This window comes from Amblyomma americanum, chromosome 1 (genome assembly GCF_052857255.1).
Source record: "Amblyomma americanum isolate KBUSLIRL-KWMA chromosome 1, ASM5285725v1, whole genome shotgun sequence".
NCBI classification, from domain to species: domain Eukaryota; kingdom Metazoa; phylum Arthropoda; class Arachnida; order Ixodida; family Ixodidae; genus Amblyomma; species Amblyomma americanum.
The window spans coordinates 487,098,558-487,119,943 of record NC_135497.1 but is presented as its reverse complement, the minus strand read 5'-3'; the positions used below and the strand labels follow the sequence as shown (position 1 = coordinate 487,119,943).

At 40.9% G+C, this 21,386-nt stretch overlaps 1 protein-coding gene across 1 annotated transcript; it reads left to right on the top strand.

Moving 5' to 3' along the window:
• The first annotated feature begins 3,785 nt into the window (after positions 1-3,785).
• Positions 3,786-20,872, top strand: LOC144127450 (uncharacterized). The gene is made up of 7 exons (XM_077660474.1): positions 3,786-3,880; positions 5,802-5,867; positions 14,559-14,654; positions 15,575-15,688; positions 19,237-19,272; positions 20,813-20,834; positions 20,866-20,872. Exons 2-7 carry the CDS (start codon positions 5,816-5,818, stop codon positions 20,870-20,872), a joined length of 327 nt encoding a protein of 108 aa, XP_077516600.1. The 5' UTR covers positions 3,786-3,880; positions 5,802-5,815.
• The last annotated feature ends 514 nt before the right edge of the window (positions 20,873-21,386 follow it).

Sequence of the window (21,386 nt, the reverse complement as noted above, 5' to 3'; positions counted from 1 at the left end):
GCGGTAGCGTTTCGATGGCGAAACGCAAAGGCGCCCGTGTGCTGTGCGATGTCAGTGCACGTTAAATATTCACAGGAGGTTGAAATTATTTAGGATCCCTCCAATACGACACCTCTTCCTTCCCTCAGTCCCTCCTTTATTCATTCCCTTATGGCGCCGTTCTGACTTTATGCGTCCAGATGTACGCCGAGATGTTACACAGACACTGCGCCATTTTCTTCCCCCCAAAACCATTTTCATCTTCCGCCATATTTGTTTACATTTTTTGTATTGTTGCCTGACCTGATTCTTGTATTGCTTTTAGGTGAAGAAAAAAGAATGCCTTCGAGTGTCTTCAGAGCAGTTAAGTATAATTTTATACAGATTACACTCATACGCCTGTTTGTGCGTACTGTTACTCCTGTCTGAAAAAAAAGCCAGGTGTAAAAAAATAGGGGGGGGCGGGGGGGAGAAGCACCGTGGCGCCACCTGTCAACCAACGCGGGCGCTTAAGAAGAAAAGCGCGCGCTTCCCTTGCATCCCTCGACACCAGCCGGCCGTGCGCTGTTTTAGCTCTCTGTGCGTAAGTGCGGTGCACGAGACAGCACGCGGTCGCTTGATTTCGGCTATTTCAGTCGCCTGTTGGCCACCGCACGCTCATCTCTGCCCGACGATGGAGCGCCGTGGAAGAAATGGGTAAGTGTTATTAAGAGCAGGCTATTATATACATGTTGTTCGCCACTCCTTGTGCACTATTTCAGCGTGTGAATGGTTATTACCTGAAAGTAGTATATAGCACGTGTACTACGGAGAATAAATTCTCTTTATGGTTTATGGCGGTTTAACATTCAAAGCGACTCCGGCTATGAGGGATGCCGTAGCGAAAATTTCGAAACCACGTGCCACTGACATCGCGCGGTGCACAGGCCTCTAGCATATCGCCTCCATCGAAATTCGACCGCCGCGGCCGGAATCGAACTCGCGTCTTTCGGGTCAGCAGCCGAAATCTAGCACTGTTACCGAATTCCGTTGGGCGATGCCTTTCGCTCCCGCCGCGGTGGATCAGCGGTTAAGGCTCTCGTCTACTAAGCCGGTGTGCCCAGGTTCGAGCCCGACCGCGGCGGCAGCGTTTCGATGGAGGCGAAACGCAAAAGGCGCCCGTGTGCTGTGCGACGTCGGTGCACGTTTTAAGATTCCAAGGTGGCCGAAATTTACCCGGAGACCTCCACTACGGCACCTCTTTCTTCTTTTGTTCTCTCAGTTCCTCCAACTGTTTTCTCATTTTTGCTTGTCCTTGAAGAGCCTCCGCGTGCACGTAACCAACCAGAAAAATCATTAAATCGAATTGGAACCAGCTGGAAAAGTCAGCAACATAACTGGTTCCAACAGATTCAGTTAGATTCCACTTAGAACCAATATAGTTTTTAAGCTAGGCAATATCTTATATTGCAGCTATGTTACAAACTGTTACCTGCAAACCTGTATATTTGGCTGTGGTGCCATGCCATTCACTGCCGAACAGTATGCTTTGGAGGCTAGTTTTGACCATTATTCTCGGTTTAAACCACACAAACATAGCACCACGAAAGACTTGTTCAAAACCCAAATGATTGTCAGTGCTCATTAGATCTTTTGTCTTGTTTCCATCTTTTGAATGTTATACAGTTTAAAGCAATGTATTGCTAAGTTGTGTTGTTTCGTACAAAATCATTTTTCGAAGTTTATTCACCTTGCTGAGATTTGTAGGATATGCACTGTCAAAATTGGGGTATCGAATCCTCGTCCGTAATACATTCACTGGAGGCTAAACACCTCCTCTAATGCTGCTGTTACTTGTTCTATGCCTGCCTAATTCACCCGACTTAAGGGATTTTTTTCTCTGTGAATGCAGAAAACACATTGCGGATGCCTGTGCTCTCCATCTCTACTACCTTTGTTCTTTGCATTGTGTTGCCACAATGGAGCAGCAAATAGCCCATCACTTTTGTACTCTCTACATAGCTGTCATTCTTCCCCAGTATTTTTTCTTTGCATCGAATTCATTTTGTTACCCATGAGAAAATGGACTTTGTTCTCCTGGATTACACATTCAACCTCTCTCCATTTATTCATATGATTTCTTCCTTTGTTCTTCCTAGATAGCATTCTGTGCTCTCCTCAATTTATTCCTCAGTCTATTTTGGCCTTATAGGTCACAATGCTTACCCAGTTGTTAGTGGTAATATTTTCATATTGGGTATATCGATAAGCTGCTGGCCTAAAGTTAAGTGTGCCTGCTGAATGAGCGGCAATAATTCTGTGCAAGTTTTTGTGCTCCTGCACCAGAAGTGCTTGGTGGGGAGGAGGAGGAGAGACTTTAATGAATACAGAAGAGGTCTGCTTGGTTGATAGCCTAGCATGCTACTCCAGGTGAGGGTGAAAGAAGCGAAGAAGAGGGTGAAAAATAGAGAAAATGTGAAAGGTCTCTGTCAGCTGGTGCCCCTATGCAGAGTGGCACGGGGCAGAACTTGGAGGAGGGGGGAGGTCTGTTACTTTTGCCCCTGATGGTACTTTCTGGTCACTTCCAACACCTTATGCTTAGACTTCCTCTATCATTGCAGTGATCAATGCTTTACGCACTGTATGAATTAGTACGGAATTCCTTTGTAACTTATGCTATATTAAATTGCTAATGACATTGATATTTTTTACCTGTATAACGTACTTTTGATTTCTGACTATGCCTGACTTCTTTTTTGCTGCCTATGCACTTTATTGCTAGTGTATTCCTCATGTGCTCTGTATGTTTCATATGTCATGCTTATTAATTTGGCAGTTCTGCTATTTCTGTCGCATCTTTTGAACTCAAGACTTGAAGTGCTGTGGTGTATCATAACCACACCCTTTGCTTCCTGGAAGGGCTTGTCAGCATCCTGCCTGTGTACCTTGCCCCTATTTATCTTGCACACTCTTGTCATTTTATATCAGCAAAATGTTACATATCATCTGTATGGTAGTCATTTTACTGGTTGAAATTGAAGTATCTTTGAATCGGCAAAATTCTTAACTCCTGTTTTCTCCGGTGTGCCACTGACTTGTATATTTGCGTATTTATTCTACACTTCCTTTTTCTGCTCCTTTTCTAATCCAGTAATTAATAAACACTATTACAGATAGTGTTTATTAATTACATATTTCATGGTCTGCATGCTTCTTAAATTGTCTGCATTTTTCATTTCAGAAAAAGGAGCCGAAAGGAAAGATCACCTTTCTGTGTAGTGGCTTTTGTTGATGAAGGCGACTCGGTGGCTGCAGTGCCCACTAAATGGCTGTCGAGGTCGAAAGATACCTGCATGTGGCCACCGAAGGGCTTCGGCTCCTACTCTGTAAAACAACTAGTGCGGAGACTTGCCAAACCAACCGACGAGTGGAGGGTCTGCCCGTGCAGGGTATTGGTGTATGCAGGCAAGGACATCACTGATACTCATTACGTGTTATTGTTTTCTAATTTATGTGATGGCTGTATACTTTGCAATCAATTTCAAAATAGGTACTGACCAGTTATAATTTAACTCTGCCTACTTGAGATTAAAATTGTAAGCTTGGCGTGAATGCATATTAAGGCATGTTGATTTGCCCAATGTGTAATAAAACTTCATTGACAGGTTTTGCCATCTGATAAGGTCTGATACTTTGAGTTGTTTAGAGCAAAGAAGCAACATGAACTTTGAAATAAGTGAAGATATCATATTAATTACACTTACAATGTATTGAGCCTCTTTGTTTGTTTGCCTAACTCTTTCATTTCAATCCTCCTTATTAGATACATATGGGGAAGCCCGCCAAAAAGCTGCAATTGCAGAGCAAACGTCTCATCTTGATTCATCGGAAGAAAGTGAAGATGAGGCAGTAAAAGGGCATGGTGAGAGAACGGTTTTGTTTTAATACAGCCCTTTCTATACAAGCCAGAGAGGACATTTTGGTCATATTTCAGGACCTTGCAATGGTTAACAGGCACCGCTTTGAAATGATACAAAAGACATCAGTAAACAAGTCACTACCTAAAATTTGCCTGTGCTTGACAAATAATTTATAACCAAATTTTTTTTCATATAGTTCGGGTTTCAATTTCAGAAGTTTAATGGCAGTTGCGAAGTCGAACAAGTATGAGATTATGTGGTGCAAACAAAGACTGCAATATCATAGCTCTTTGTTCACTTGCGGTCATTCTAGCTTCTGGTGTTAGCAAAGATGTGGTGCAAACTGAAATAATGAAACAGCGATTAAATTGTTTTTGTGTGCCTTGTGCAACATCTACTCATTATGGGGCAACCACTGTTTGGCTACTAGGGCCACAGCCTAAAATATGGAACAAACTGAACCATAATTTTTTGCTGAGCACGGAGGAATTCAACTTGGTGATCCATGTTTACGATACGTTATATGTCATTCGAAAGCAAATGCACATAATGAAACATTTTGTCAGCACACAAGATGTTGCTAAACTGGGCATGTTCAAGGAATTGCACGCTCATGCGCAATTCCTTGATGTGATATCTTAATAGAAACTGAATTTTTAATTTTGTAGCTGTTTGCTAAAATTCCTTCCATCTCATCAAAATAGTGAAGTTTTGGCATTTCTGAAACTGAGTGTGCACCTTTCATTGCTTCAGTATTCCAGAACTTGTCAATTGTAGGAGAAACTAAATTTTGGGCTATGCATTCCAGGTGAGTAGTGACCTTTGAGTGCAATAGCTTCTAACTGGACATTATAAGGACAATTTGAAGTTTGCCTGCATTGATAGATTACTGTGTTCTAATGAAGAAACAAATTTTTTTATGAAATGAAGCTTTTATAAATGAAAAAGGGGAAAAGAAATGAATCAAATACAGGTGGTACCACAGCTGGTCACTTTTGTGAAACTGCTGTGTCAAAACAGTTAATCATGCACTGACCACTGAGGCTGGAATAAACCACTGTTCACTCCCAGATGATGATCACCAAGTTTTGTGATTGATGTTATGAGTCGGAATTGATAAGCTTAAAAACTTATAAAACTACTCTGCTATAAATGCATTCTTTTTGGCTAGATAAACATCAGCATAGCATGAATGAGCCACGTAATCAATGTTTATTTAGCACAAAATTTGAATGGGGTTGTCGTCAGTGTCTCAGCAACTACAGAACTTTTCCGGGCGAAAGAGCTATCCTTATTGAAAAGACAGTTTATGTCCAATCATGCCAAAATGATTTCAAACTCAAGTGCTTAATCCTTGATTTGTGGGAGGAAAGTGAGCCATGCTGGTGCTGTAGATTAGTTTACTATTTCTGTTATCAGGAAGAAGGGAAGTCAGGCAGCTAAAATATGGACAGGTTCTATCACTTTACCTGGATATTTTGAAAAGGGAACAGAAATCTGGTAATCTGCACAGGGAAGAACCAAGCAGTCAGATAGAACAGGCACTTTGTGTCTGGTCCTTGAAAAGCTAAAAATGCTTGTGAGCATTAACCTGTGTTATAATCTGTGCGTGCAAAAATTTCATTACAAACATGAAGGGCGAAAGTTCAAAACGGAAAGGTCCTGAACTGTTGTATGTTACATGTGTGTGGCATAGTAAGACAATTACTCAGTAATCAAACGAACTCATTTCGCAGATGTTAGAATTTAACTTTTGGCCCACATGGCAGATTGGTAATAGGTTTGCCAGAGGGTTTTTGCAATTAAGATTTGTGTGCTGTGGAGTCAAAAGCCCTTAGTCACTGAACAGCTGAGATTTTAAGTGCAACTGCAAGTGCTGTTATCTGAGCAACGCAATACCCTTCCGCCTATCTTCTGTTGCAGATGGGGTACTTGCAATGCCTACACTTCATTCAGGTAAACATGTGGACTACCACCATCTCAACTCAGGTGAATGTGACAGACTCATATCTTGCCCAAAACGCAGTGCTGTAAATATTCAAAGCAAGACCAAAGTACCTTTTTCATATTTTCTGAGACATCCACTTTAAGTGTGAAGTCATAACAACTGCAATATGAAGTCGTTAGACACACTCTGGGTGTCATAAGGCACCGAATGAGCTCCAACAAAATTTTTGCAGCAGCTCAAGACAGTACAGGTTAGATAGAAAGATAAGTTTTATTTTCCATCAACGATGGGGGAAGAAATGGCTAAAAGCTGCAACCGCGGCTTTACTGGTCCTCGCCCACCTACATAAAAACAATATGTGACACTAGAGAGCAATAACATACAAGAGAGAGCATCATAGACACAGCATTTAACATGGGAACGTGCAGTTTGAATAGTGGCTTATAAGTACGAACAAAATGTGAAGCTCATTAAACATGAAAAACTCAAAATTGTTTACATGGTAATGTACGTACAATGGAGAGAGGGAGATATAGAATGAGAAAAAATCAGTCAGTAGTGGGGATTAAGGTATCAAAATTTTCAAAACCATGGAAAGTGGTGAAACAGCATACATCTCTTGCGCATTTAAAATTACCGTGCAGTCGTATTCAAACAGTGTGCAAATGAGGAGTGTGTTAATACATTCTAAGCACATACAGCACTCACCCTCCCCCGTCCCAAGAACAAAAAGAAAAGAACAATGCCAAAATGAGATGTCATTTCATGAATTGTAGAGTGCTATATCCAGTAGCATATGATACGGGTATTATTGAAGAAAAAATTTCTTAAGCTGCCTAGTATTCAACTGTAAAATGTCGGTATTATTAGATAAATAGGAACTTAAAAGGGTGGGAATGCAGTGGTTTAGTGTTTGTGTCGCGTAGTTTGTTCTGCAGAAATCAACTTTCCAGATTTCGGGTTTACGTGTGAAATGACCTGACGAAATTTTAGCAGTTAATTTCCCTAAATTTGTGAGTATGTTAAAGTTTTGCTTCCTTTCTCTGATTAGTGCCAGACATAGATTGTAATTGTACATAACTTTCACATGTAATAGCCCAAGGTTTTGAAACAATGGCTGTACATTGGAGTCATATTGAATACATGTAATAATTCTAACCACCTTTCTCTGTAATCTACTGAGTTTCTCCATATTGGTCACTGTGTTTGTACCCCACACGAGTATGCAATAACTTAATTAAGACAGAAAAAGTGAGTTACATAAGAGTGTCATAATATTCTTGGGTAGGAAATACTTGTTTCGGTACAGAATGCCAACTACTGATGAAAGTTTTGATGATATGTAGTCAGTGTGCCGGTCCCAGGACATTTTTTCCGTAAAAAAGACACCTAGCATTTTAAATTCACACACAATTGCAACCTCCGAACCATAATCTTAAGTTTTAACTCTGACGAAACCATCCTTGTTTTCGCGAAAAACAATTGCTTTTGTTTTGGAATCGTTTATTATTAAACCATTCTGCTTTGTCCATTCACCTACTTTGATAATACAGAGTTTCCAATGCTAAAAAGTTCTGTACAATTTTGCGAAACACAAAAAATGCTGGTGTCATCAGCGTAGATAACAAACTTAGCTTGCGAGTCCACATTGACAATGTTGTTTAAGTAGATATTGAATAAAAATGGCCCTAAAATACTTCCCTGCGGAACCCCCGAGTGTGTACAAGTTAAATCTGAAGAGTACTCGTTAATCTGAACATATTGGACGTGATGTGAAAGGTATGATTTAATTTGCTCTAACGGTAATCCACGAACACCATAGTTTTTTTAATTTTACAAGAAGGAGATTGCGGTTCAGATAACCAAAAGCCTTTGTAAAATCTAGAAATATACGTATACATATTTCTTACTATCTATATTTGTTAAAATGTATTCTTTTTGGAACAGCAAAGCAAGTTGTGTAGATCTGAATTTTCTAAAACAATACTGGGCATCGGTTATACTGTTCGCTTTTCCAAAAAATGATTCAAAGCGCACAAGCATAAGTTTTTTATAACCCTTTGAAAAAACAGGAAGAATCGATACTGGGCGATCGTTATTAAGATTATTATGGTCACCTTTCTTATAGATAGCCCTTACTTTTGCTGTTTGCATGCTCTTGGGAAAGACTCCAGATGGGTTATGCACAAAAAAAAAAGAACTTAATCTTAAGTTGCGCATGGCCAAGGATTTATTTTTTCGTGTCCACCTGCGCGATCTGTTAAGAACTAACCCCCGAAAATTTTGGTCATCCATCTTACCACGTGACACTTCATCCACTTCGTTCAGATTAGATAATGACGTCATCAGTGAGCCTGCTGTAATATCTGATGCTTTCAACAAATATTTTAACTCGGTGTTCGTTCCGGATAACAACGTCATTCCGCCATTCACTAATATAATTTCTTCTCCAGCAATCGGTGATGCTGTCATAAACACTGATGGCATCCTAAATCTTGTATTAAACCTCAACGTTAAGAAATTTACCGGCCCAGATGGAATACATAATGCGTTCCTGGTTCGTTACTCCATGTGGTCTTCGAAATATCTGACCATCATATTCAACAAGTCCTTATCATCCGCTACAGTTCCTTCTTCTTGGAAATTAGCCAAAGTGCTCCCTCTTTTCAAATCTGGTGATAGACAGTGCTTGTCGAACTACAGACCGATTTCATTGACATCACAGTCATGCAAAATGTTGGAACACATCATTCATAAACACATCATGCTTTTTCTTGAATCAAATAATTTGCTATCTAACTTTCAGCATGGGTTTAGGCGCGGTTTTAGTACGGTAACACAATTAACAGAATTTGCTCATGATATATTACATAACCTCGATGTCGGTAACCAAGTTGATGCCATTTTTATAGACTTCTCGAAAGCATTCGATACTGTTCTACATTCCAAGCTTCTTGCTAAACTAAATGCTATACTAAACAATCCTCACTTGGTTGATTGGATTTCTAGCTTTCTCTCATCTCGTTCCCAGTTCGTATCCTATAATTCTTCTCATTCTACTGCTGTTGATGTAACGTCAGGTGTGCCTCAAGGCTCCGTCCTTGGACCACTACTCTTTTTAATATATATAAATGACTTGCCGCATAACATTTCTTCTAACATTCGTCTTTACGCTGATGGCTGCGTTTTATACGAAGTAATTAATGGCCTAATGATCATCGTCACCTCCAAGAGTCATTTGCTATGTTTTGTAGTTGGTGTAGTACCTGGCAAATGAGAATTAATTTCGACAAAACCGTCCTCATGTCTTTTTGTAACAAATCTTCCGTTTCCAATTTTAGTTACTCTTTCAATGGCCGTGTGGTGGATAGGGTCTCGCAGTACAAATATCTTGGTGTCATATTCACGCATAACATGTCTTGGTCTAAACACATTGATTACGTATGTAATAAAGCACTAAAAAACTAGGTTATCTACGACGCACGCTACCCAATTCACCAAAAGACACAAAGCTACTGTTGTATAAATCTCTAATCCGCCCTGTTCTTGATTACGCAGCTGTAGTGTGGAACCCGTACAAGCAATTCGAAATTAACATGTTAGAAGCAGTCCAGAAGAAAGCTGTGCGTTTTATATGTCATCGTTATGATGGCGATTTCTCACCCTCTTCTACACTTCTCTCATTGAATTTAACCACGCTGTCTGTCCGTCGCCACACTGAATCATTAAAATTCTTACATTGTGTCGTCAATTCCTCAGTAAGGCTGTCAGCTAACCACTACATTAACTTTGCACCATTATCATCTACAAGAAGTCATCACGAGCTTAATTTGATACCGTATTTTGCGCATGCTAATTTGTTCAAATTCAGTTTTTTTCCCCGTTCAATAGAAGCCTGGAATTCTCTACCCGGGTCCATTCGTTCTTGTCCATTTCAAAACTTTGTAACTGCCGTTGAAGACGCATAATAGCTGTGTATTCTTACCCTGTCGTTAACAGTTCCTTTCTTGTTTGATATTTCATTTGTGATTTTAACTTTTTGTAGTGCTCACTTTGTACATTTTGCTGCATTTTGTTTCCTTGCATTTTTGTGTTTTCCCACTCCTGCCACAGCGCATATAATTGCGCTGCAGTATGTATAAATAAATAAATAAATAAATAAATAAATAAATAAATAAATAAATAAATAAATAAATAAATAAATAAATAAATAAATAAATAAATAAATAAATAAATAAATAAATAAATAAATAAATAAAATTAAGTATGTGTGTTAGGACGGCTGCTGTAACATCGGGAACATATTTTACCGGCTTAATTTACACGTCGTTGACATCACAGCTGGCGGAATTTTTTAACTGCATAATTGTTAAATACACTTCACTGTCGGTAACAGCACTGAGGAAAACACTATAGGGGTTTTCATTACTGAGCGGGTTTGCATGATTAGATAATGTTGGTACCGAGAAATTTGCGGAGTGTTCATCAAAAGCATCCGCCAGAGCGGAACGAGATACTAGCTGATCATTTATTTTCAGCTCACTTATTGGGTCAGACATAGATAAACGGCTCAAAACCTCATTTAGTTTCCGCCAAGTAGACTTGCAATCACGCTTGACCGTGCTGAAAGAATTTTCAAGGTAGTCACTTTTAGCTTTCCTGATTTCCTTATTAAGGCTGCTTCTATATTTCTTAAATTCCTTCAGCTTAGCCATTCCTCGTGTCTTAATAAACTTGTGAAACATGTCGTTCTTGACTATACTAATTGTGGCCAGTAGATAATCATTTATCCAAGGTTTCCTGATTTTTCTAGACACGCTAATAGTTCGGAAAGAAAAATGTTTTCTGTAAAGATTAGTAAATTTATCAGGGAATGAGCAGAATTAGATATTAGGGTCTTCTGATTCTTGTTCATCTGACCAGTCTGTTTTCTTTATATCATAACGAAATTGGTCTAACTGGGATGGCAAAATTGGCTGGTAGGTAACTGCGATTTACTGGTTTTTCTTTATCTAAAGGTTTCACACAGACAAAAATAGGAAGGTGATCACTAAGATCGCATGCAAGGACTCCCGATTTAACTTTATGGGCTGCATATTTGGTTAGAAATTGGTCAAGCAATGTTGATGAACTGGACGTAACACGTGTTGGAAGATATATGGTATTGGTAATGTTTTGTGATTCAAGCAACAGCTTAAATTCATTAACAGGACCTGGGGTTGTACTAAGCGTATTTACATTAAAATCGCCTCCGCAAATAAGCCCAAGACAGCACTCATAAATGTATGTGAAAAGAGACTCAAGAAAATTAAAGAAAATTGATAAGTTTCCTTCAGGGGGTCTGCACAGCACTACAAGCACCAACTTGTTCCAACGTAAAGATAACACCTAGAAATCGGTTGCTGATTTCCTGAAAGCTGGGAGGAATTCATATTTTACATCTTTCTTTATCAGCATAGCAACACCACCTCCTCTACCGTTGCTTCGACTAAGATTACATGTCTGATATCCCCGCATACTAAGTGCATCATTATCATCGTGATACCATGTTTCACTCAACATGAGTACACTGAACTGGGTCTTAATGTTGCAGAAGAACTTGCTTTGGGGCTAGTTGGTTCATGATTGAAGTTCTGAAAGGCACAAAAGACACACACACAGGAAAAAAGGGGGATGACACAAAGAGCGCCTACTCAGTTGGTAGTAGGCGCTCTTTGTGTCATCTCCCTTTTTTCCTGTGTGTGTGTCTTTTGCGCTTTCCAGAACATCAGTCTTAATCTTATTTAACAGAACCTCTAGCGAAGTGCTTTTATTCCGAGCAGATTGCATATTAGCGTGAAATGCATTGAAGGAAGACTGAAAGTAGCCGCCAACATAGTTGTCAAAATCATTTGGAGATACATAGTGTTGTCTGTCCATGACATTGTTTGGTGAAAACAATGAAAAACAATCAAATAAGCTAATTAGGACTGCTGGTCGCAATCCTATCCAGTTCGTTCATTGCTTGGATTCGCCATGCACGCTCTCTGTCCCTACACCGAACAAAAATCCTAGCATTCCTGTGCCACACATATTGAAAGTCATGTTCTTTAGCCAATTTCTTTACTTCAAAAACTAAGTCCCTAGAGTGCTTTGTTAAATTTTCTTGAATGTACACTTGCGATGGAAGGGTACTTAGGCCATGCCTCTTCTCGAACCATTCTTCACACAAATCTTGTCGGGCAAAGCGAAGGATAATGCCAGGGATTTTGCCGGGCTTGGAAGGAAGGCGATGAATGGCGACAACTTCATGTTGGGCTAATTCTGGAACAGCTATCGTCTTAGCGAGAGCATTGACTTTACCAAGCAAATCTTCCTTTTCAGTTTGTGCAATTCCGTGAAACTCCAAGTCTCCAAGTTCAGTTTACGGTTCCTCCATTCAAGGTCATTTAATTGTTCCTGCATAGTTTGAACTTCAGTTACTTCCCGTTGCTCAAGCCTTTGTACCTTGGTCTTAATTTCCTTGATTTCTGTCTCATGATGTGCAATGTCAGCAAGAATCTTGTTCTATTTATCAGACATCAGCTGCACAGCTTGCTCAATGTTTTCAATGGTGTCCTTCAGGCTGAGAAGCGTTGCAAGTTTTCATGTATATCTACAAGAACAAGGCCAATCTGAGGCATTTCATCTGCCGATTTCTCTAGCACAGCAACCTCCGAAGCACTAAGTTTCTTCGGTCCACTTCGTGATCGTCCTGCTCAGCATGTCTGGTATCACCATGACTTTTTTGTTGTTTCCCCCATGGAATTGAACTGGCTTTCACGAACACGAGAGCATTTCCCTAAGTGATACGCATAATTGCAGTCACTACACATCAAGTAAGAATCATCCATGTCTACTTCTGTTGTACATATCAAGCATATCATTTCATCACCCATGCCTACAACACAGTTTCCGGCATCAACAGGGAACACACGAAGTAAAACTTGCCAAAATGGCAAACGAAAAATGACACTGACCTGCAAAAAGTAAGAACAACGTATAGACAGAGCTGCCAACGTGTTCCCTGTAGCTGCCAGAAAGGTCGTGTTGTAACATTTTTTCTGCAGTTTTTGCTCCCCAGAACAGTTACGTTGCATGCGAAGTGGCTGAAGGATGTTCTATTTTCCAACTGAACATTCCTTTACTTGGGCCCCAGGTTTCCTATTTCGGTCACATTTCCCGTGCAACAGTTTGTAATTCTTGTGGGTATTTCTCGCATTACTTTCTAATTTGTCATTAACCCTTGCTGTTTTCTGGGATGGATTGATGAAGGTCAAAGTGCAGGAATTTGCCATGTACTACTATTTCTGCGTTCCAGTTTTCTTTCTCGTTCCTCGCCTTGCATTCTACTTTGAGAGGTGACCCATGAGAAAAGTTCACCTTCATCACAGAAGGCTGTTTGTCCAGTGCATATAGGGACCCCCCCATTTCCCCCTGGCAGTACGCAGCGGTCATGTTTCGATGGAGGCCAAATGCAAGATGCTCATGTACTGTGCGATGTCTGTGCACTAAAGAACCCCAGGTGGTCGAAATTACCTGGAGCCCTCCACTACATTGTTTCTTACAACTCGAGTCACTTTGGGACGTTGAAGCCCTCAAAATAAACAAACAGAATGGAATAGATTTTAATTTATTTTTCTGCAGGTATCCAAGTGGCTGTGTTGAGGTGGATGGTAATGAGTAATTATTCCTCGATTGAAGAACGGGCTAAACGAAAGTTGTTGAGAGCTTGATTTTATGCTTTTTTTGATCAGATTGTATTTCTTAATAGCAGCAATGGAAATAAACATGTGAGGGGTCCCTGTGCAGTCATTTGACTTAAGGGCCATTGTCTGTGCACTTTACATGTTCATTTCATGCTGTGACCAAACAGTCCTGATTTCTAAAAAAAATAAAGGTGACTAGCACGAACTTATACCTTGCCTGCATAATTCAGGCTAGCAGAAGGCCAAACCCCACCCTGCTAAAATCCCAACTACGGGATTCAAGTATCAATAAATAAAATAATAAAATAAATAATAAGAAAGAAAGCAGTGATGCGAATGGTGTTGGGGGGGGGGTGGTTAGGAGCAGTAGATGGGAGGACATTGGCACTAAGGGTAAAGGTTGCTACAGTCGCATTGCTAGGCTATGCTGTGACAGTCAATGGCTCAGACCACAGAATCAACTTCAACAAAACCAGCATCCTCGGAACCGAAACAAATTGTCAAAACAGGCTCTTGCTCGAATCTTGGCAGATTCAAAGAACCCCGAACAACATCAACCGCACAAAGGGGAACCTCGCCCCAGTATATGCACAGGGACATTGCTCTGTAGCTCTAAGAAGAAAAGTCGCCATTGACCCTCACTGCACAGCCCGGCAATGTGACTAATAGCCTTAACAATTAGTGCAAACATCCTCCCCCAGGCCCCCTCCGCCAGCACCTTTCGCATCACCGCTTTCCTTCTTTCTGCCTTCTGCTCCACTCCATGCATACTTAAAAGATGCTAGCCACCACCCCGTCACCCCTGAAGGAGCAGAGGTTGCTTTGAAACTTTCGGTTTTAAATTAAGTTTTTGGTTGAAGATGTGTCAGCTTATTATAAGTTGTCAGACCCAACCAGACAGGCAATTCTGTTGAAATGTTTAGTTTTCAGTATCATTTTAACTGTTTGTCACTATGACACTCATGTGACACTCATGTGTCATGTCATTGCATATTGCATTAACAGCTTGCAACAGTGATGTAGAATCTACCCCACAAGACACTGTGAGCCACAATGCTGCCCTTGATTGTGCCGGCTCCAGCTCTTGGAATCTGGATTCAGGTAAGCTGACAGCTGAATGGAATTTTTAATGTATGCCTTAGAACACTGTGGGAGTATGGACTGTTTTTGGGCTTCTGTGCTGACTTGCAGCATTTCTTGAAATACTTTTTCCATGCAAAGAAAATATGTTTACTCAGAGTCTCAAGAACCGTTTCCTATATAAATATCAGTTGCATAGGATCTGCATTTATGTTGCAAGAGTTTTTCAATATCATGCGGGGCTAGTGATGAATGAGAAAACATTCTGGTTTTGTACATAATGAAAAAAATATTAAGCTTATTTCTAAAGGCTTTGCACTGTGTGCCCGAGTGGGCCAGGCTGAAACTAAAATGAAACCATGAATGCAAAACGATGTGTACACTAATTAGAAAAATAATTAAAACCCCTTTGTATTTTCAAAGTCATGAAAGCACACTGAAGTGTGCAAGAATTAGGAAACCTTGTTAGTCACTGCCTTTCCATAGTTGGGTTATATGTGAATAGAGAAATAATATTAAATTGAGGTATTACGGTAAAAAATACTGAGTACATTGAGTACAATAGTGTGTGTGCCATGGACCTAGTTGCCAGTCCTTGTTGGATGGCCTTCTAAAATTGCACAGCATTGTAAGGAAGCTATTGCAAGCTGCTGGGGAGGTTGAGTGCAAAAGGGAGCAGTACAGTAGTATATGGCAGATGCATCTGCTGCCTGAAGTTGGAGATAGAGCCCTGAAAATTGATTTTGTGACAAACGACTTTATTTGATGTTTTAGAAAAATACTGCAGGTGTAATGTGGCAGCTGGCACTGCAGTAATGTTATGATATTGTGGTCACCCCATGTATCCTTGGTAGGCTTCAAGGTGCCACGTGCACAGCATTAAATGTGCTGCTTCTCAACACGCATGCTACAGTGTCTCATATTTTCACACATCCCTGCAGCTCCTCACCACCACGCAGATGAACATGCTCCAGATGGCATTCCCATTATCAGGACTCGCACTCCGATGGGAGCCTCTGGCTTTCTCTCTTCGCAGCATGCACTTGGAGTTGGAGGTCAGTGCAGTGGATGGAATAATGTTGTTTTTTTTTTGTAGGAATATTTGTGATTATTAGTCATTGTTACAGTGGACTCTCGTTAATGTAAACTTGTTTAATTCAAACTGATGCTTTATACCTGTCAACAGCAAGTGTTCAAAAGTTCTTGATTATTTAGAACTCTGCAGAACTGGCAAAATGTGTTTCAATATCAAGAGTGAACTGCGTAAGGTTTTTTTTTCTGGCTTGCAGCATTTCTTAAACGTACCTACCAAAGCATGATTGTCTGCCCAGTGGGCCTGATGATGGCATATGTCTTGATGAATGCTACAGATGATCAGAAAATAATCTTGGTTTGCTGTTGACATTCTTGTGTAATTTAAAATAAGCTAATGAAGTGAATTCTCTTCTCATGGCACCTTCTGATACTACCATCACACGAAACATATTGCACTCAATGGGAATCAGCCAGTGCCACATGGCAACTACCAGTGTCTGCTGACATACACTCAATTGGAATACACCAAGATAATGGCCATTGAAGGCAGCCTTGCACTCGCTATGCTTAAAAAACAAGAAAAAGCTCGGTGATGTGAACTCAAAGGAGCGGAAAATGGTTCTAATCAGTATGCACTAGAATGTGTTCTCATCATGCCCTACCACATGAGTGGAACCCAAAGTAGCCACACCTGGGCTCGTTATTGTCAACTGGGCACTGTTACAGTCAAATGCATGGGACCACAATATTATTTCGACAGTAATATTAGGTGATGATGACGACATGCAGTGCATAGCGCAAGAGTGTGTTGCATTTTAACACGAGGCCTGATCGGCTGCAGTAATGGCATAGCACTCTTATGCACAGGCCAGCGAAACTGACCTGTTCGCGCTGCCACGGGTTCGAAACCCAGTTGTGGCAATATTATCTTACTTATTTATTCAAGGTCAGGCTTCAGCGATCAAACGGCTTTTGCAAGTTTGGTTGTGAAATAGAGCTTTCAATCTAAAAACTGCAATGTAATTGCCGCTTTTTCATTCGTGGACATTTTGCCTGTTGAGACAGGCTGGCATTTGTTGGCAGTGAATCAGAATGATTATGTCGCAGTTCTTTTCATGCCTCGTATGACCTGTACACACCTTTGGCATCACAGCTATCATTTGTCTGTTGAAACTGAATCACCATGAGAGAGAAATTTGATTATAAAATATTTAGCGGTTGTAGGTGAATACTTCCTGGTAATCCATGTATGCTAATGCCTTATGCATCATTTCAAAGAACAAAACACGTAGACGGCTATACTATTTAATATTGTGGAGCATGTTTAGCGAAGTAAGTGGATTGAATGATCAACAAGCCTTTATTGTGAGCTTGTTCATTTGTACTTCCAAGGTTTAGAAAAAAATGGTTTAGTAATGGGTGAAGAAAAAAAAACTGGAAAAGCACATTTGCATTACAGTAAATTTAATTGGTGGAAAACAGAAATGGTGACTGCTGTTGATATCAAAACTGCAGTTGCCACTATTTTCTACAGATGTCATGCTTCATTGTGCACAGTGCCAGGAACTTCCAAGCAAAATTCTTCAATATGGTCAGAGTCTGTGTTGCTTAATTCTTTCACTTTGAAATGCGGCACTTTTGGCTGCTGCTCATGTACGGTGCTGTTGTCCAAGGCACAGGGAGCACAGTTGAATAGTATCATTTTCTGTTAATGTGCTGGTAGCAGCTATACCCACACCTGGCAATGTAGTCTGTGAAATGCACACTTTAAAGAAAGAAGTTCTCATCAGTGTACTCATCACCAGCAACTAGCAAACAGTGCTTTGACTGCATCACAGCTGTGTTACTGACTAAACCCGCAGCACCAAAAGGGTTGACAATTGCAGTGTTGCCATAATGTCCCATTTGTAGGCCAGGATGGACACTACATTGAGGAATGACCCTTCATAAGTTCTGCCATATTCATTGCACTAGCATATTTTCCATGATTTGCTTTTTATGCTTTATCTTGTTTAATGTTAGTGCAGTTTAAGGACAGCGCAGTGAGCTATGGAAAGAAAAATGATAGGTGTAACGTTAAGAGACCGGAAGCGGGAAGAGTGGGTGAGGGAACAAACATAGATTAGTGACATCCTATACTCCGTTTCATACATCAGGTGCAACGCTGTGAAAGGTACGGAAGTAGTCCGCATAGGAAAATAAAGGGAGACGTGTTACTCCACACTTCTGTGGCCGAGTGGTCTGAGTCAGGAGAAAGTGACAGCGTGTCGTCAGAAATAAGAGGGCATTTAAGCTCATGACAAATGTGTAATGTAGTAAGCCTGCAGGCAAAGCATTCACTATATATGTTTCGCTCACAACAAGGAACGCACTACTTTTTAGTTGCGGCTGCAGGCAGTGCTAAGAAGAACGCTAGGTTTGACAGCATTGCACCTGATTTATGAAATTGTCTATAGTCAAAATCAAGAGGAAGAAACGGGCTTGGGCAGGGCACACAATATGAAGGAAAGCTAACGGCTGGTCTTTAAGGGTAACTGAGTGGATTCCTATGGAAGACAAACATAGCAGGGGGCGGCAGAAAGTGAGGTGGCCAGATGAGATTAGGAAGTTTGCGGGATACGTTGGGCACAGCTGGCAAAGGACAGGGTTGATTGGAGAGACATGGGCAGGCCTTTGCCGTGCAGAGGTTGCAGTCATATTGATGATGACGATACTGATGCAGAATTGCACACACAGGGAACCATGTATGATAAACGTATGCATGATAAACCTGCTTGCGTCGGCACCCTAACAGCATGATGCCATTGCAGTATTTGTTATGATGCTGAGACATCCTGTCATACCGTCAACCAAGTGTCAAATTCTGGTGTTTCAGCTGTGTTGAACTTAGTTTTATTACTATTTGTGTACACTTGCCCAGGGTACCTTTTGTGCAGTAACTGATGTGAGAGTGTTATTTCTGCTTTTTGTTTATTTAGAGATTTTGATTCGCTGCCCGGTGGCTCAGTGGTTATGGTGCTCTGCTGCTGACCCGAAAAACACGGGTTTGATCCCGGCCGCGGGAGTAGAATTTTGATGTAGGTGAAATGCTAGAGGTCCGTGTACTGTGCAATGTCAGTGCACACTAAATAACCCCATGCAGTCGAATTATCCAGAGCGCTCCTCTACAGCGTCCCTCATGGCCGGAGTCGCTTTGCGACATCAAACCCCACAAACTAACAAACCAACCAGAAATTTTGAGCTGCTGGCAAAATGCGAGGCAAGGTGATTTCCCTGCTGTGAATGAACAGTGGTTTTTGAGGGATTAACATCCCAAAGCAACTCAGGCCATGAGGGACGCTGTAGTGAAGGGCTCAGGAGATTTCGGCTACCTGGGGTTAAAATGCACTGAGTCACTGACATCACATGGTATACAGGCCTCTAGAATATCGCCTCCATCGAAATTCTACTGCTGTGGCCGGGATCGAACCCGTGTTTTTCGGGTAAACAGCACAGTGTCGTAACCACTGAGCCACCGCTGTCGTCCTTGTGAGTAAACTGATGGGTTCAATAATTGTCAACATTTCAGGTGCAGGCCAGGAAGGCATTTCGCCTGAGCAGCAACGTGAGTAGACCAATTTATATTTTAATGAATTTTACATGTAAAATGAGAGTAAGAAGAGCTCACTGAAAGCATTTGTTATTTGCTCTGCATTCGGTGTCTCAGCGGTGGTGGCCGTCAGGTGTAGTCTTCAGAGAGTCCCTTACCAATTATATCTTTTGATAGAAACTCATCTCTGGCATTATTGAGCACATTTGACATCCCACATTTGTCAGAAGCACAACTGATGGACTCCTTGAGAATGCTGACTCAAGTGTCTCCTTTTCAGTGACAGCAACTATACGGGCTTTCCCTACCTCATCCAGTCCATGTAGCAGCGCTTCATGCGGCACCTATACTTTCAGCAGCTAAAATTTCTCTCCATTTAAAAGGAGCCTAGTACTGCTTTTGCAATCCCGACACTGTGCGAGATACGGTAGTTTATTTTGATAGCATGGGCATCGCGAGGTCAGCTTGATGAAATGGAATCTATCTCATTCATACCATGTAGTAGTGCATGACGGGTTACCTTTGCTTGCGCCAGCTGAAATTTTTCTTTTAAAAGCAGTCATGTACTGCTTTCGTGATCCAGACATCATGAGAGATGCGATCGTCTTGCTTGCGATAACGTGATTAAAAGTCATTAAAATCAAAGCGTCTAAATTGGTAGAAACCAGGTACCGAAAATACTACTAGATAAGGGCTCCGTTCATTGGAAGCCTTATGATGTTAGCACTGAATATTATGAAACTGGATCTACAAACTTGAACTGAAAATTGCTTGGATCTGCATTTGATGTGAGCTGAGAGTTTGACATGGTACATTCTGGAAAGAAGCCTCGTATTGTATGCGGGTGTTTACTGTAGTAGTCGGCCTCACTTGGCCAATGTGCTTGATTCCGGTAACTTTACTAATAATTATTTAAATGCAACTTCATAATCTTTTGCAGGCTTGTCGTCTAAGCAGACATTTGTATGCCAAGAAAGCCTGCAAGGCATGTGTCTAGCTATTTGGTCATACAGAATGCTTCACATGTGGGAGCTAAGTAAATAGCTGTTCAAGAGAAAACAACGGGATTTTATTGACAGTTAAGCCATCACAATGATGGCGCCAAAAAGAATGAGGCAAGTGGTAGTGGTCGCCACCTGAAAAATATTCTGCGCCAATAGCCAAGCGCTTAGTTCAGACCCTGCTGAGCAGGATGTTTCATGACAGTGCAGCCCGTGTTGCACACCTTCAGTAGGGGCCCTCTGCAGTTTATTATATTTCATTTCCACCATAATCTCATGACATATTTTGGTCCGTTGTTGGTCCCTTTAATAATTTGAACTTGAAGGCAACCGATCTCTTGCTTTAAATTTTGTTTTAATAAGACCATTGCACTTGTCGATGGGAACAAAGGTTCTACTTGAGTAAACCAGAAGTTTGTACCAAGAAAGGTTCAATAAGATCAGTTAAAATTATTGAGTCATCTGTATGTACATTTTTGATGTATTTGCTCAGTCCAGCTATTCTTTCAGTTAAATTCATGCACTCTTATTTAGGCAAGTGTTTTTTTTTCTAGGCTTTAATCATCACATCGTGAAGCTCCTGCTGGAGATCCGTAGCGATATCAAGGAGTTAAAGGGAAACTATTCTGCCACTCTAGACATGGAAACTGGAAGCGATGCAGTGATGGTAGCGACGTCACTGGAAAAACTGGCAGACATTGAAGAGGTTTTGGCAGATAAAGACCAGAGGGCTCTTCAGGTAAGAAAACATTGGCTGTCCTTTGTCTTCTCAAGTGATGTTAGAAATATAGGGGGCAAGTGTTGAAGTAGTTCCAGTAAAAGCTCGTTAGTTCATAGGTCATTAAAACAGATTTTTGGATAATTTGAACTGTACTACTTGGTGCAGCAAAGCTCCGTAGCAGCATATATGTAATAATAAAGCCTCTTAATTCGAACGCGAATAAATTCTGCCATGGTTAGTTCTAACTCTTCCCTGCCACACCCTGAATAGCCTGGCGCCTGGCACAGGGCCGGAGAAGTGTCCCCATGATATAGCGGCCTAGTCAGTCATATCACAAGGGTACATTTCTTCTAAAATGCAAAGAGAAGGTAGAACCATAAAACTGTTTGACAAAAACGAGTGCCATG